The sequence below is a fragment of the Centrocercus urophasianus genome, unplaced genomic scaffold (assembly GCF_019232065.1).
Source record: "Centrocercus urophasianus isolate 14NV4802_14NV808 unplaced genomic scaffold, USGS_Curo_1.0 seq_10, whole genome shotgun sequence".
In the NCBI taxonomy this organism is placed as follows: domain Eukaryota; kingdom Metazoa; phylum Chordata; class Aves; order Galliformes; family Phasianidae; genus Centrocercus; species Centrocercus urophasianus.
The window spans coordinates 12,179,972-12,196,920 of NW_024884142.1; the positions used below are offsets into that span (position 1 = coordinate 12,179,972).

At 36.2% G+C, this 16,949-nt stretch overlaps 1 protein-coding gene across 1 annotated transcript in view; it reads right to left on the bottom strand.

Annotated features, from left to right (window-relative positions):
• Nucleotides 1-108: 108 nt before the first annotated feature.
• SNTG2 (syntrophin gamma 2) overlaps nt 109-16,949 on the bottom strand; it is a 232,779-nt gene continuing 215,938 nt past the window's right edge. The window contains exons 15-17 of the mRNA XM_042822310.1: nt 15,302-15,394; nt 9,806-9,916; nt 109-240 (exon numbers count right to left, since the gene is read on the bottom strand). Coding sequence (XP_042678244.1) covers nt 109-240; nt 9,806-9,916; nt 15,302-15,394 — 336 coding nt within the window. The remainder of the gene's footprint in view (nt 241-9,805; nt 9,917-15,301; nt 15,395-16,949) is intronic.

Below are 16,949 nucleotides of genomic sequence, written 5' to 3' on the forward strand. Positions count from 1 at the left end.
AGCATTACAGATAACACAACCATAGACTTAGAAAATCACAAAGTTGCAATACTGTGCATGAAATAACTACTTTCTTTAAGAAAATAATTTATTTGCCATAGTCACATATCAGTTACTGTACATATATTTTCTCGCAATACTCTGGCTGTCTATGAATACTGGATCCACAGATGCCACTTTTGCAGCTATAAAGGAGTGAATACAATGTAAAACTGCTGTCAGATCCTGAAATTCAAGTTCCTGAAAGAGAAAGCAAGAGAGAAAAAAAAAAAGAAGAAATTCAAATTCAGGTTAATAAACATTTGATATAAACACATAAATGACTTATTAGTCAACAACAATGAACTTAGATAGAAAATTTTAATATTTATAAGGAACTGTAAATTTAAATGTGCTAAGAATTAAAGATGTCTATACACAGCTCATTCACAGGCATTGCTGTATGTCAGTTTAGATTTCATCCTTTGTTGCTTTACTGTTTACAATTCCCTCAGTTTAGACAATCAAAATATTCAACTCACAAGAATGTTCAGACATCACCGCATGTTTTAAAATATTTGAATTTAAAGATGTGGTTTCAGGTCCCATTCAGGGGAGGGTGAGGAGGACACAGAGTTTGGCAGCCTCAAAGGACAGTCAAAGAAGCAAACTGTGAGGCCAGAGGCAAATGGAAGCAAAGATAAAGTCACACCACAGTTTGCACATATAAATATGGGTGTTTGAAATTCACGTGCCCTAATTCAGCAAGAAAGGCAGAATTACTCCTAATTAGTTCTCAAATTTCTTTGACTGTATTATTAAGTATTTCATAAATGACATTTCTGTTTCCCAGTCTACCCAGAGAAAAATGAAGTGATATTCTGACGCAATGACAAAAAAACACAGAATAAAAAGCATATTCAATTTACACAATAGTAATATTTACAGACTCTGCAACCAGACATTTTGTATGGTTTTCGGTTTGAGGAGAAGGTTTCAACAGGACATTTATTGAACGTATTGGTTATACAACAGCATATCAGGAAATATCCTGTTTATTTTAAAATGAAAATTTAACCACTTCTGCTTTTCATATCACAGTACTTTATGGTATTTTCTAAACAAAAATTGCCTCAGAATATTGGGTCTTTATTCCTGTTCAGGAAAAGCTAATTTTCACACGCTTTTCTGTTGAAATCTGTATTTACTAGGTAGGAATGGCATTACTTCTAATGAATGCTTAATTGTAATCAGAAATTCTGTTTTCCATTTTATCCAGATGCATAGTGTTCACTGAAAGATTTTTGGTGTTAGAGATTTATTTTTCCATCACAGATTTTATTTTTCCAATATCTCTCATTATCCCACTTCCAATTCGCTTGTGATGAAGCTCTTTCCAGATATATGTACCTTTAACACATACTTTTGTGGTTTTTGTTGTTGTTGTTATTTTATTTTATTTTCCTTTTCAACAGCCTTATTTTACTGGCTTTTTAGTTTGAAATAAGTTGATTCCTTCAGAAGCTGAAGATAACAAGACAGGTATCCTTGCAAACAGCTTGGTATATGAACATACTGTGCAGTAAGCAACAACTACAGTGACAGATATTTGTATTACATTTAATAAATATTTTATATCTCTCTGCTATGTGATAGTAATCATACTGTTTTCTGTGGCAGTAAGTATTACCAGAATGAGAGGTCACTGCATACATCTCAGGCACATAATGACTAACCTAGGTGCTGATACACAATAAGTAACACTGCGATTTCATTACTGAAAAGCAACCTGTAAGCATTAGGTGAGATTCATGAGCCATAACAACGTTCATGGAAAATCTGTGAATTAGTTCAGCCATATTTCTTTGCTTCGCTTCTGCTTGGTAAGTTCCTGTACAATGCTTTGTTTTGAAAAAAAAAGTTGTATCAGGCTCAGTAGAAATAAAATCAATATGGATTCGTTAAGTAGACACAACTAATAGGTGAGATACCGGTCACAGTATTTCCATCCAATTTCCCTCTGAAACTAATTCTCACAAGAATTTTTACAGTATAAATACTTCGCCAACAGTCTGAATGAAATGAACTCATTGGAGATTTTGAATTATTTTAATACATATATATTTGATTAAAATGGTCAAACCCAGAGGTTCATTGTTGATTTTTCTATATTGATGAGACTGCAAATAGGGCAATGCAAATGTTACATTCTTACTGTACCTCACATACTGCAGAATAAAACCAAGTCAATATTTGGCTTTCCAATGCTTCATTCTGAAAATAGTTAGGAATTCTAGTGGGATTGTGATTGGAGACATGGAAAATAAAAAGGCAAAAGAAGGACAAGGTGGTATCAGACTTTCAGTGTTGGAGAATAACAGAATCACAGAATTGCTCAGGTTGGAAAAGACCTTAAAGATCATGAAGTCCAACCACAACCTGACCATACTACCTGAACTCAACCACCCTCTGCTAAATCATGTCCCTGAGCACCACATCCAAACGATTTTTGAACACATCCAGAGATGGTGACTCAACCACCTCGCTGAGGAGCCTATTCCAGTGCTTAACAACCCTTTCTGTAAAGAAGTTTTTCCTGACATCCAACCTAAACATCCCCTGACGCAACTTAAGGCCATTTCCCCTCATCCTGTCACCTGTCACCAGTGATGATCCACGGAAGCGAAACAATCACAGCCTCCCTCTGCAATAAATATTAATGTCTATGCATTGAGGGCTTCAGTTCGTGATGAAGAGGAGACTATGAGGATTTTTTCTAACACTTGTGCATGATTCCTTTAAAACCTCAGGCATATACAGCTTATTGTCTCAGGTATTTTATTTTCCAATAAGCAAATTTATTATTCTCAGACAAATTTAACTTCTGTTACCATCTACTTTCTCCAGCATAAGATGACAATAAGCAATATTAATGTACAAAAAGTGTAATGGGATCATATTCAACATGCTCCCAGGATATGCTCTTTCTAGCATGTTAAGTAGTTTTACAAGTACCTTTGTTTTCTACTAAACATCCAAGGAAGCTCTCAGAAAGTCCTCACACATTGTAACTTTCAGACAGAGGAAGCTTTGGCAGCAAACTGTCTTCCTCATAGTGATTATAGCGAACACACAGAACAAGAGAACAATGCTTTCAGACCCTAAGTCCTGCAAAGAATATGTAAGCAGAGATATTTATATGCATATAACACGTCTTGGGTAATTCATCATCTGATAAATTGATACTTTTTACTACAGTGCTGAGCTTTCTGAATATGTCATTCCATGCATGTGAAGTGGAATACAAACTGCTATAGCACTTCATGCTACTTCCAGTCTCTAGACAGCCAGCACAAGTTTACCAAAATGTATTCTGAAACATGTTGCAACCATCATATATCTCACTGCAAAAAAGTTCGTAAACTCCTGTTCCTTTAAATGCTTCACTTCATAACATGTCGGAGCCAATATAACTGATGGACAGAATGTGCTATATTTTATTATCATTCGTATCTAGTTAAATAAGGAGGAAAAAAAATAACATTAAGGGATGTTACTCTCAACCTTCTGCTTTTGTGTACTTCCAAGTCAACAGCTTAAGAAATAATTACCCTAAAAGAAGAAAAATCTCTTGAGAAATTATATCAAACCAGGCATTTAGGTAACCAGTAATTGGCATTCAGTTGCTGAAGTATTCATTTGGGCCTCGTATTCAAAATTAGATCTTGTTGTGGAATAAAAATGAAGTGTAAATTTTCATTAAAATCCTTTGAAGAACTTAAGCACATGTAATCTTCATTTTGATTTTTGGGGGAGTAAAGAAGTGTTTTTTCCATTTTGATTGATATATATAAACATAAGTAAATAAGTATTTTATTGACAGTAGGTATATTATCTATTGTAAAATCAAAATAAAATTACTATAAACACTTTCATTAAGAAGTAGTTGCACTATTTAACTCTCATTGTTTAGGGTTTATAAAACTAAAACAATGTACATAAGTCCCAAAAAGATTTACACAACAAAGGTTTTAAAGATTTAAATATAGGTTTAAATCTCCTGAACTGCAATCTTTAAAAGCAACAAATTATAAAATATGGAAGTACTCACTTTAATCTTAGGTTTGCTTCAAAATAAAATGAAATTATTCAACAATTTAACCTCAGGTTCTGACTACTCATTCTAACATTTGACACTTTGACCAACTGCAGCCAAGGGTGCTCAGAGACTAGAGCCCTTCATAAAGCATTTCATTCCCATATTGCAGGTATATACATTTCCAAGATGCACATATTTATCAAGATAAGTGATCAGAGATACCTAACACATGTTGTAGGCAAGAACTTCAGGGTGTTCCAGCAATACTATTTTGCTAGAGTTTTTGGATAAGAAAAGAACAAATACAGAGATGTCTCATCACTAGGAGTTCACCCTTTTCAATGCTCCTACTGCAGAGTTCTCACTGTTTCTATGAGTTTAGAATACATCCTACAAGAATCACAGAATCACAGAATTGTAGGGGTTGGAAGGGACCTCCAGAGATCATCGAGTCCAACCCCCCTGCCAAAGCAGGTTCCCTATAGCAGGTCACACAGGGAGGCATCCAGGCAGGTCTGGAACATCTCCAGAGAAGGAGACTCCACCACCTCCCTGGGCAGCCTGTTCCAGTGCTCCGTCACCTCACGGTAAAGAAGTTCTTGCGCACATTTGTGCGGAACTTCCTATGCTGCAGTTTCTGGCCGTTTCCCCTTGTCCTGTCTCCACTCACCACTGAAAAGAGTCCGTCCTCACCATTCTGCCCCCCACACCTTAGATACTTATAGACCTGGATCAGGTCCCCTCTCAGTCTTCTTTTCTCAAGGCTGAACAGACCCAGTTCACTCAGCCTTTCCTCATAGGAGAGATGCTCCAGGCCCTTCACCATCTCTGTGGCCCTCCGCTGGACTCTTTCCAAGAGGAGCTTTCCCTCCTGTGTACTTTCCCTCCTGTGTTTTCCCTTTTCCAAGCTGGAGCTTTCCCTCCTGTGTACTTCAGAGGTGTCTAATCTACTGTGATTCATCTTTTGGATACTAATGATATGCTCTTATTTCTATATTACATAATTTATACATAGTTGAAATATACACATTACTGACAAAACTGTTTTGACTGGAGACAACACTTAGAATAGGAAATACCAACTTATTTCTATGAAAGAACACCAATTAAAATTCTTTCAAATAAATGAATTGATACATTATTTTTTACTTATTTTTATTTTTAAAAATAATATATTTCTGCTCATACTCAGCCAGGCAGACAACTAACTAAACATTTCATGTGCCCTGTATAACCTAACTGTACTGTTCTGCTTGCTTGATTCCTCTGTGATTACTGTTCGTACCTTAATCAAGATTGCCCGTTTCTAAGTATTCAGAAAAAATTTTACACATCTAATATTTCAATAACCAAGACTATTTTAGTTAATTATACGCATCCTAATAAGTAAAATACAACAAAGACACTAAAAGGAGGGCAGCAAGAAAGAAAATGAAAGATTGCATTAAACCTGTGTGAAGACAAGTCTGCAAAACTGCAAGATACTGAGAATATTAAACATGTGCACAGTGTACTGATCTGGATCGCTATGTGTGCAGAGACAGATTAAAAAATATATATGGTTTTGTTTTGCCCATCCACTTGTAACAAATGGATGTATTACATATCATAAAGACCTTAACAGGGCTGTTGCATTGCTACCACACATACACTTAGTTTTATTGATTATTTCTGAGAGCTACTGAATCACTATTTGAGCAAGACATGAGCCTGTATAACGTAAGAGGCAGATAATGTAGGTACTGACTCTTATTGTACCCCGTGTATTTCTTGACTTCTTAAAGGACATTCATGAGTATCCATGTTTATTAATGGTTGACAAGAGTACAACTACTGTATTCTTCAGCATACAACTTCATTCCTTCTGACTGAAATACTTATCATACTTTTTGGGAAAAACAAACAAAACAACGAAACAACACTGATAACGGTATCTAGGTTTTAGCTCTGGTTGTGTGGAAGTGAAAACAGAACAGGTAATTCTAACTTCAGTTCTAAATTTTAACAAGTATACCAGGGCTTGACTATCATATCATGGTTGAAAAGAACAAATGTACTAATATATCCCAGCTTGTTAAGACTGTTATAAAAACACACAGAATCACACAGTATGGCCAGGGTTGGAAGGGACCTCAAGGATCATGAATCTCCAACCCCCCTGCCACATGCAGGGCCACCAACCTCCACATTTAATACTAGACCAGGCTGCCCAGGGCCCCATCCAAGCTGGCTTTGAACACCTCCAGGGATGGGGCATCCACAACCTCTCTGGGCAGCCTGTTCCAGCACCTCACCATTCTCTCTGTAAAGAACTTCCCCCTGACATCCAACCTAAACCTCCCCTCCCTCAACTTAAAACCATTTCCCCTTGTCCTGCTGTTATTTACACTTTCAAAGAGTTGATTCTCCTCCTGTTTGTAGGCTCCCTTTAGGTACTGAAAGTTGCAATTAGGTCACTTCACAGCCCTCTTTTCTCCAGGCTGAACAAGCCCAGCTCCCTCAGCCTGTCTTCATAGGCAAGGTGCTCCAGCCCCCTGATCATCTTCGTGCCTCTCCTCTGGACCCTCTCTAACAGCTCTCTGTCATTCTTGTACTGGGGGCTCCAGACCTGGATGCAGTATTCCAGATGGGGTCTCACAAGAGCAGAGTAGAGGGGGACAATCATCTCCCTGTCCCTGCTGGCCGCCCCTCTTCTGATGGAGCCCAGGATATCATTTGCTTTTTGAGCTGCAAAAGCACACTGCTGGCTCATGTTAAGCTTTTCATCCATCAGGACCCCCAGGTCCTTCTCTGCAGGGTTGCTCTCAAGGACTGTTCCTTCCAGTCTGTATAAATGCCTGTGATTCCTCTGGCCAAAGTACAAAACTTTGCACTTTGCCGTGCAAACCTCATTAGGTTCACCCAGGTCCACCTTTCCAGCCTGTTGAGGTCCCTCTGAATGGCATCCCTTCCTTCTACCGTGTCAACTGCACCACTCAGCTTGGTGTTGTCAGCAAACTTGCTGAGGGTGCACTCGATTCCATCACTGATGTCATTGATAAAGATGTAAAACAGCACCGGATCCAAGACAGACCCCTGGGGGATGCCGCTCGTTACCGGCCTCCACCTGGACATAGAGCCATTAATCACCACCCTCTGTCTGCGGCCTTTCAACCAGTTTCTTATCCATTGAGTGATCCACCCATCAAATCCACATCCCTCCAATTTGGAGATAAGGATGTGGTGGGGGACCATGTCAAAGGCCTTGCTCAAGTCCAGGTAAATGACATCGGTCACCTTTCCCTTGTCCACCAATGCCATCACTCCATCATAAAAGGCCACCAGATTGGTCAAGCATGACCTTCCCCTGGTAAACACAAAGGAGTGTGAAGGCTTGTTCAGCTGTAAGGTTTTATTTGGTCTCCTTTTTGCAAATGTCATTTACACAAACAAGATAAAATGGTGCTCTTACCAATATAAGAACTAGATCCATTATGCCAAAATGAAATGCCAGATGAATTACAACTCTATGTATTGTCCTTAAGTCTTTTAATAGTGTTCTACAGGGATAAGAATGAATCAAATTGATTTTCTCTGCCAGTTTCAGTGATTCCAAATGCCACTGTCTACCATCAAATCTGGAACACTTTCAAATGTTCCACTGGCAGACAAAAAACATCTGAAAAGTTTTATGGAGATGTTTGTCTAAATGCAGCCAACTAAAGTCACCCCTTCCAGCACATGTAAACTAAATTCCAGCAGCAGACTGCCCAAAACTGTCACCCAGTCAAAGTCTTAACTCATGTCCATCATCATCTTGCAAATGTTTTTCAAGCTCTCAAGATATTCAGTAGTAAATTGCCAGATTTCAGCAACAAAAGACCCATGTTAATAAAATACAGAAGTGTGTGAGTGCTAGATCACGGCTGTTTGATATTAGAGATCAATGTTGCTATAAATAGAGAGCTCTGTTTGCACTATTTAATTTCCTTTATCTCTCAGCAGTACTAATATGGAATAAATTTTCTCTGAGGTGAAAATAGTAAATCTAAAGAAAGAAACACACTTGCTGATCTGTCCACAATCACTCTCCTGCAACTCTCCTGTTTAAACAGCATAGCATTTGCAGCAAAACTGTACTGCAGTCTAATTGCAAAAGTTAGTAAGTGTGAAGGAAGTGAAGAAAGAGTACTGTATGTAGCCAGACAAATATGCACAGTTCTTAAGTTACATGCATAACAGTTGGAATGGATAAGAGACAAGCAACATACAGTAGAATGTTCTATATGTCTGTATCAAGCTTTATTTCACATGTAGTGGAAATGAAACTTTATTATTTGGTGACTTAAATTCCAAGTTACTTAAATTCTATCCAACAGATGGTCACGTATATAGTGATGATAGCAGTTCCTTTATGTCTCCAAGGAGAACCATCAGAAATGAAGTGGAAATGACCTGCTACTATAGTCATATTATTATAGTGTTGTATCTTTTATGATGTTATTGTATTTGCTACTGCAGTGCCAACAGAAAACTGAGGTTCAGTTTGCTGGTGAAAAACTGAATAATTTATAAATATAGATGTACAAAGAAATACATGATATTTGTTGCTGCTTTACGATGAACAAGGAAGTTTAGAGATTATCTCCTTATAGTTTTTTTTTTTTTTTTTTTTAACATTTTAAAGAATAATTAAAGGTATTATCTATGCTACCTTTGTAATACAGTCACTGAAGCAAATTTTCACTTTATAAGTCACTTTAACCTGTGTAACTCTGCGTAAAAGTGAGAATTTTCAAATACATTTATATGTGCTTTTTGTTTTCATTGAGCTTTGTCTACCAAATCTCAGTTGGAAGCTGAACTCACTCTTAGCTTCGCTTCTTTGTTATATCACATCAAAGTTATCCTCATTCCTTTCAGAACTGCATGACAGAATAATTCTCAATTCATTTATTTATGTTTTTTTAAATTATTCACCACTGTCTTTATTCATCAGCGATCACTGCCTTGGTAATTCATTTCTCCAACTTTCATCCTACCCCTTCAGTTATGTGTACAACTGTAAGAAGCCCAGGTTCACAGAGAGAATCTGAGGACAGATTGTGGCATTACAGTTGTATCTCCAGATGATGATTCAAAGTACAATCCTGAATTAGAAACTGATGAACTTCAGTTGGGAATCTGAATTCTAAGCTTCATAACTAGATCTGATAATCTCTAGAAGATAAAATACATCAGTATCTCATCCTCAGTACTGAAAGCATGTTGCCACAGCTTAATGCCAGATCTTGCAAAGCACTGAGAACTCTTGAGTCGCAGTACTGAATGCACTAGAATAAGTTTCAAGAATTACTTGTCCTCTTGTGAGATTATTTCTTTTTTATTAAGCTAATAAATACTACACAGCACTTTATTTTATCTGTAAATCTTAAGCTTGTATTTGCTTGAAGTTGTAAGTCTGCAATTTGTATTTAGTAGTTAAACAGATTTTTTTTTTGCTTCATCCTCTTTAAAAAGTTTTTACATATTATATTATTATGCCATCAAAACACAGCTCAGTAACAGATTTGTACAAATAGTGTAATAAATAAAATACCTCAATTCTTTTCATTGCGGTGTTTCTACAGAGCAGGATAAAAATATATAAACTATGATTTGCAGTTCACTAAATGCAAGCACAGCAGTAAATGGAATTGATTGTTCCATTTCATTTTTCACTAAGCTGAGAAAGATTATGTCACTTACCTTTGTTTCTATTTGTTTGGTGTCTGGATTCTGAAAAAGCAGCTTTACTTTTGTTTTCCCATCATCTGAAGAGCCTTTCAGCTGAGAGAATTTAAACCTCCACAGAACGTTCTGAAGAGAAAGAAATTTGATTAAGGACTTGGTACAGTTACCTACAACTACAGATAAATGATTAATGGTTATGTATTAAGCTAAAGCATTGGGTCAGTAAATACAAGCTGGCCGCAGAGCAAACAAAATTTACAGCTTTGCATCATGTCTGAGAATAAAAGGCATGATAACAATACACACTAATTAAAAAAAAAGGAAATTCTCTGAAATTTGAATGATTCCATTTCCTATGTGATATAATTTCAAAATCCATTACAAAAGATTTATTTCTAGAAGTATTCATTAGGATATTTGTATCAGTTTCATTATAAACACAATTTCACACCATATCTTGATCTGTCATCTTTCATCTGGCTCATCTGCACAATGTAGATAAGTGTCTTACACAGACATTGGGATGCTCAATATACCTTTGTCAAAAAGCATTTTTGAAGTGGTTTGAAATCCAAAGATAAATATGCTAAATATGCTATAAATATGCTATATTTATATATTAAAAAAAATCTTGGTCTTGCAAATTATAAAAGATATGTTCTAAATTACACAGTTGTTTCTAAAATATACAGGAACTCTAGAATTCTTGCAAGTTTTTGCAGCACTTACTATTGCTGGCAAATTACAGATTGACAGAAATTTTTAATTGTTATGGGGATATTTTTCAAAAGCAAATGCTAGGAAACCATGCTTTTGATACCAATATCATCGTCTGCATTTGAATGTTTTCTATTGATATCTACAAATGTATAATTACAAAAAATAGTTAACAGATTGCATACAAACCTTCCACTAATGTTTTCTTAATACCTGTAATGTTAGTGAAAATTTTATTTACATGGCAAAACGTGATTCAGTCTCTGGACACTGCTGATGAAACTCAATTTAAATGCTTTGAAGGCCATTTCAAAATCACACAGTCAGAAAAAATTGGCTTTGTTCCATTTTTTTAGTATACCTTACTGTAAAACACTTTCGTCATGTGGGCCAGTGATATCTTCACTTGCAAATTTTCTCACTTTTTATCTGTGAATTTTTCCAATATTCTCTAGATAGCATTGGATTTGGAGTGGTTTAGCTGCTTTGTGAGTCAGATGTCACTACAGAAAAATCATTTCTTTCTATATGACTTTAAACAGATATTTTCACTACCTGAGAGCAGAGACATTCTGGTGAGTTTAGAATTACTCCATACATAGGGTAGTCCTGCCACATAATTAGTAAATTCAAGGGCACTATTGCCTTACTCATTAGTACTTCGTTACTTCTTCATAACATTGCCAATTATTATAATAGAAACCTTAATATCAATGGTGATAATAAAAAATTTACATTTAACTTGACATATCCTCACTGTGATTAATCTTGGTGCTACCACAATGGTAAATAATAAAAAATACCAGACTGAGAGATGATTAGGATAAGAAAGAGAAAATAAAGATTTTTTATGTCTCATTAGACAACAGTTTTGCTTTTGTAGTGGATATGGGCAACTTGAATCAAGAACAACTCGTAAACATGATAATTGCTACCTACAATGACGACAGCTGCCTCATGGATTCCAATGATTTTCTTCATGATCTTTAGAATCATGCTGTTTGTTTGAGAGAAAATGCCCTATAAATAAAATAATTATTTGTACACTTGTTTATACAAAAAAACAAGGCATGAAATTTTTATGAAATCTCTTGACTTTATCCTCTGGTTCCCTGCAGACAGGAACATCACTGTCCCTTACTACAGCACTGTGAAGTTGTTTATGTTTTACATTAATAAACAAATTTCACTGCCTGAATGGCATTCAAATCTTAAACAGGTGTATATCTAAATAGTAAAGATGAATGTTCACTATATACTATAACTTCTAAGGGGAGGACAAAACAAGAACAATTTAGCAATAACAGGCATTGCTGAAGTCCATAGTTGACATAGAGGGGAAAAAGAAATGGCTTTGGAAGGCAGAAGAATATGTATACTTTGGGATCTCTTTATCTTGGATAGCTGCAGGCACAGTGGAAGGGCTGAATCAAATAAGCTGATAGAAAAAAACTCTGTGATCAGATACAAAGCAGCTGCACTGCGAGGGTGTCTCTGTGATGTGCCCCAAATCTGAATGTGTTAGTCCCATGACAGCCTCAGAACAGAACATATATGAAATGAAGTAATTATTTCAAATATGTTTGGCAATCCCCAAAAGTGTTCTAATGAAGAGTTTTCTAAAAGATGCATAAACTCCTAAGGAAAAGTTCTTGCCCTTTTTATTTTGTCATTTGTATTGTAGAAGGCTCTCTTTCAATCTCTTTACAAACTGCAATAAAGAACATTTTTAATAAGTAAGTGAGCTGATTGCCCAAAATGTGTGATCCAGGCTTAGAGTTGTAGGTCAGACCAGGAGACTGCCCTGCATTTTGATAAGCCAGTATGAGCACCTGCTGTGCTGTAAAAGGATTTTTTCTTTTTTTCATCAAAAGTTCACCTTAATTTGAAATTCATTGTCTAGAAAAAAATATATATATATATATTTTTTTCCAGCAAAATTGCTGTGTCCCTAATGAAAACTTAATTACTTTGGTAGTTCAAACTTATTCAGTGTTGGAAAGAAATAATCTAAAAAACCTAAGATTGTAGGGCAACACCATCAACTTCAGCTGACATTAATGGGCAGTAAGAAGTAAGTGTAGAAGCTGCTCATTATTGCTTCACACATGCTTGGAGACACAAAGAACATATCCATCTCTCACAGAGAAAAACAGTAAATGCATATGAGCTCTCCAGAATTTTTCCAGCTTAACAATAGAATTAATATGTCTAACATTATTCTTTATTCCTCTTTTAGGTAAGCAGCAAGTCTATGGGGCTCAGTGACACACATCCAAGGGTCCCGAAGTAAATGGCTGATGTAGATATGGGAAAGTACAGGCTGGTGAGCCTCATGTCTGTTCCTGGGAAGATCATGAAGAAGATCCTTGTGGAAGCTATGTTGAGGCACATGAGGGATGAGGAGTTGATTGTGACAAGCATTGCTTCACTAAGGGAAGATCATGCCTGACAAATCTGATGGCCTACGATGGAGTGATGGCATCAGAAAATAGAAGAAGATCATCTACCTGGACTTCTGCAAGTCTTTTAATGTGGTCCCACATCACATTCTTATCTCTAAATTGGAGATACATGGATTTGAAAGGTAGACTATTCAGTACATAAGGAGTTGGTTGAATGGTCACAGGCAGAGGGTTGCCAGAGAGATACTGGACCCCTGTGACTGGTCTGGAAAGGGAGCCATCCAGAGGGAACTGGACAAGCCTGAGAAGTAGGCTCACCCGAACCACATAAGGTTCCACAAGGCTAAGTTGCACTTGGATCAAGACAATCTCAGATATGTCTACAGACTGGGAGAAGAACGCATTGAAAGCAGCTCGGCAGGGAAGGTCTTGGGGATCCTGGTGAATGGAGAGCTTAACGTAAGACAATAGTGTGCACTTGTAGTCTGGAAGGCTAACAGTATCCTGGGCTGCATCAAAAGAGGGGAGGCCAGCAGAGAGAGGGAAGGGATTATCCTCATTTGCTCTGCCCCATCTGGAGTACTGTATATAAGCTTGGGGCCCCCAGTACAAGAAGGAAGCAGAGCAATTATAATGTGTCCAGAGGAGGGTCATGAAGAATTTCTGAGGGCTGGAGCACTGGTGAAGAAAGGTTGAGGGAGCTGGGCTTGTTTTGCTTGGAGAGGAGAAGGCTCCAAGGAGACCTTCCAGTTCTTGAAGGGAGCTTACAAGCAGGAGGGGACTGACTTTTTACATGGTCTGAAAGTGATAGGATAGGGTGAATGTCTTTAAATTAAAAGAGGGGAGATATAAGTTAGAAATTAGGAGGCATTTGTTTGCTCATAGGTGGTGAAGCACTGGAACAGTTTGCCGAGAAGCTATGGATGCTATGTCCCCAGAGGTGTTCAAGGCCATGTTGGATGGGGCCCCGGGCAGCCCTGGGTGGCAACCCTGCCCACAGCAGGGAGTTAGAACTAGGTGGTCTTTAAAGTCCCTTCCGACCAAGCCATTTTATGATACTACAAAAGCAAAGTTTGACTGAAGCCTCCACACCATCAACTCTAATGATGGTAGGCATGCTGGGTTAAGGCCCTACTCTTTCTATAGGTAATACTTTGGTTCTACTAGTAGAATTTCTACGTACTATGAGATTTTAATTATGAATAATTTTCTGGTCTTGTGAAAATGAATTTCAACAGAGAAGTTTACAGTTCTCAAGGAGGAGTACACTAAATCAATCTTCACATGTAAAATAAACATTATATACAGTCTAAATTAATTAGACTTTTACTGTCTATACTTAATTTGTGGCTATGCAGAAATTGTGCTATGCAGAGTACAATTTCAGAATGTATTATCACCAAAGGCATGGAAAAGTATGCAAATATATTTTCTGAATTTTCATGTTATTTATAGGATAGCACATGCAGAACAAGTTGTCTGAATTTCCAAATAACAATTATACTGGTTATTATTTCTCTGCACTGAAATTTCAATAAATTTGTGTAATTGAGCCAAAAATACAAAAAATGCCAACATACAAAAACTAGATTCTGCATCAGTGTTTCAAAATGCATTATATTTTCTTTTAAATCAAAATGACTAAATGAATTTCTTTAATATATATTGTAAAATCATTCCAGTTAGTAGTTGCAGACCATATTTTGGAGTACAGATCTCATACTAAACAGCTGTACTAAGGTAGAAACTTCTTTAAATTCAAACTCATTTTCACCAGGAAACAAATCTACAAATTCACAAAAAAATGATGATAGATTTTATTTAAAACAGTAGAATTATAGATATGGTTTGGAAGTTGTCATGTGCCATAAACCATTCCCTATAGTCCTTTAAAAGCCATTCAGTTTTGCAAGAAAATTGAATTTAATCACATAGATTGACTTTGGAATGCATTTGCGCTTTTTCTGTGCTGTTCTGATATAGCCTAAATTTCTTATGATGGAAGAATAATTCATTCTATTTTATATCTGTAGCTTCAAAACAAATAGAATGTGAACAAATAGGTGAAAGTTCAATATTTTTCATGACTGATAATCTTTTCAAAATCTGGACGTTTCTCTGTTACTAAGAAACCAAGCACTCTACTGCACATAATCTTCTTTTCCTATTATTGCTTGAAAAGGAAATTACTTTTTTATATACATTTATCCAATATCTACTTTACATGCTATGGCACAAATAGATTACCCTCTTCGAGTCCCAGACTGACTCAGTGGAGAACAGTATGTTTGAGAAAGAAATACTCCACATCAGTATAAAAGATAGGGTTACTGATAACTTAAAGAACACTGAAATAAAGCTGAGTTATGTTTTCTTTTCTTTTTCTTACCTTTGTTTTACTGTCAAAACAGGTAAATCCCAGAGCAAAGTCAACTGTGAAACACAGAGTATCCCCTTGCCAACTGCACATATACGTTTTAGACTGGAAAAAAGAGATGAATTTTGAGAGAACAACCATCAACTTCACATATCACATGATAATACTTTATGTGATTTTTTTTTGTGTGCATGAGAAGACAATTAGCTAACAATACTCATACTACTTTACAGTATTTTATATTAAAGTTGCCAAAAACCTCTGACCACATTCATAGCAGGTCTGTGAGCTAGAGAGGAGCTGGAGGTCTTTGTACTGAATCACTCTTCTCAAAATAAAGACTATACTCTTGGGAACCATCATTATGAATTGCTACATAGAAAAAAGTCAGTACTGACTTTCAAAACTTTTTGAGAACTGCTTAGACCTCACGTATGACTTCTCACATCATTTCCAGCGATGTGCAGGTAAAAGTGCCTCAATGTTTAGTGACTGCAATCTAATTGTAACAGTTATCCGACTTCCTTATTTCTTTGTCTGATAGAAAATTTGAAGACAAGCTTTCACCTTGCAACATTTCTTCACGTGTAGACTTGAATGACTGAAAAATGCCAGCTGATTCTCTTAGCATGCATTTTAAGATACCTGGCATCTTTGCTGGATTTTGTAAGTGTAAGGGAATGTGTAATTTAGAAAAGCATGATGAGCATTAAAGTAAATAGTAAAGAGCTACTCAGTAAAAAGTCAGCATGAATAGAGATAGATCAGCTTCTTCCCATCTGACCTTACCATTCATTTTAAATATTACACACATATATATATACACTCTTGAACTTTCTGAAATCTGATTTTTTTTTAATTTTGGTTTTCCAAGGGAGCATTATTTTTCTCCTGTTGATAGTTTTTAATCATGTGTTTGCCTCACCCTTGAACATTTGTTTGCATGAATTTTTGTATCTGTATTATTTCTTCAATGCCAAAAAATGGTATTAATACAAGAATGGTCTGAAGGAGACTGAAAACATTAATACAATTGTTTAAGGTGAAAGTTGTGCGATAGAGTTGTGCTTCAAAAATTTTGTGTATAATCTCTGATGGTTCCCTCCTTCTACTACTTGAAGAAATATTTACAGATTACAGATTTAAATTTTATGTAGGGTTTTGAAGGGGCTGGGAATTAAACTCACATAGTAGTAGAGATTAGTATTATAATCATTTGAACGGTGACAAATATAAATTATTTCCAAGTAAATTACTTTGCTTATTGGTGTTCAAAGCTCATATTATTTGGCACTAAAAAGATTTCAGTAATCAATAATCAATTATAACAGTATTTAAATATTCCCACATATTGTTCAAGAACCATAAGGCAGTTCAAGCACCAGTCTCAGCTTATTCTCCATTATTTTCCAATTAAAGAGGTAAAAAACAAATGGTTTTTGACTCAGCAAAATTAGATTTCCCTAATGAGTAAGCATTCTAATTGCTCAGCCACATATGGCGGTTATTAAAACAAACTATTCATGCATAATTAGCATGGAGATTTTACAAATATTCAATATTTGCAAATATTGGAACTGTTTTAAAAATGATTGGCAGACAAATACTAAAGACAAACAGTCTGTGCTGCATTTTCACTGTGATAACCATTACAAGTAAA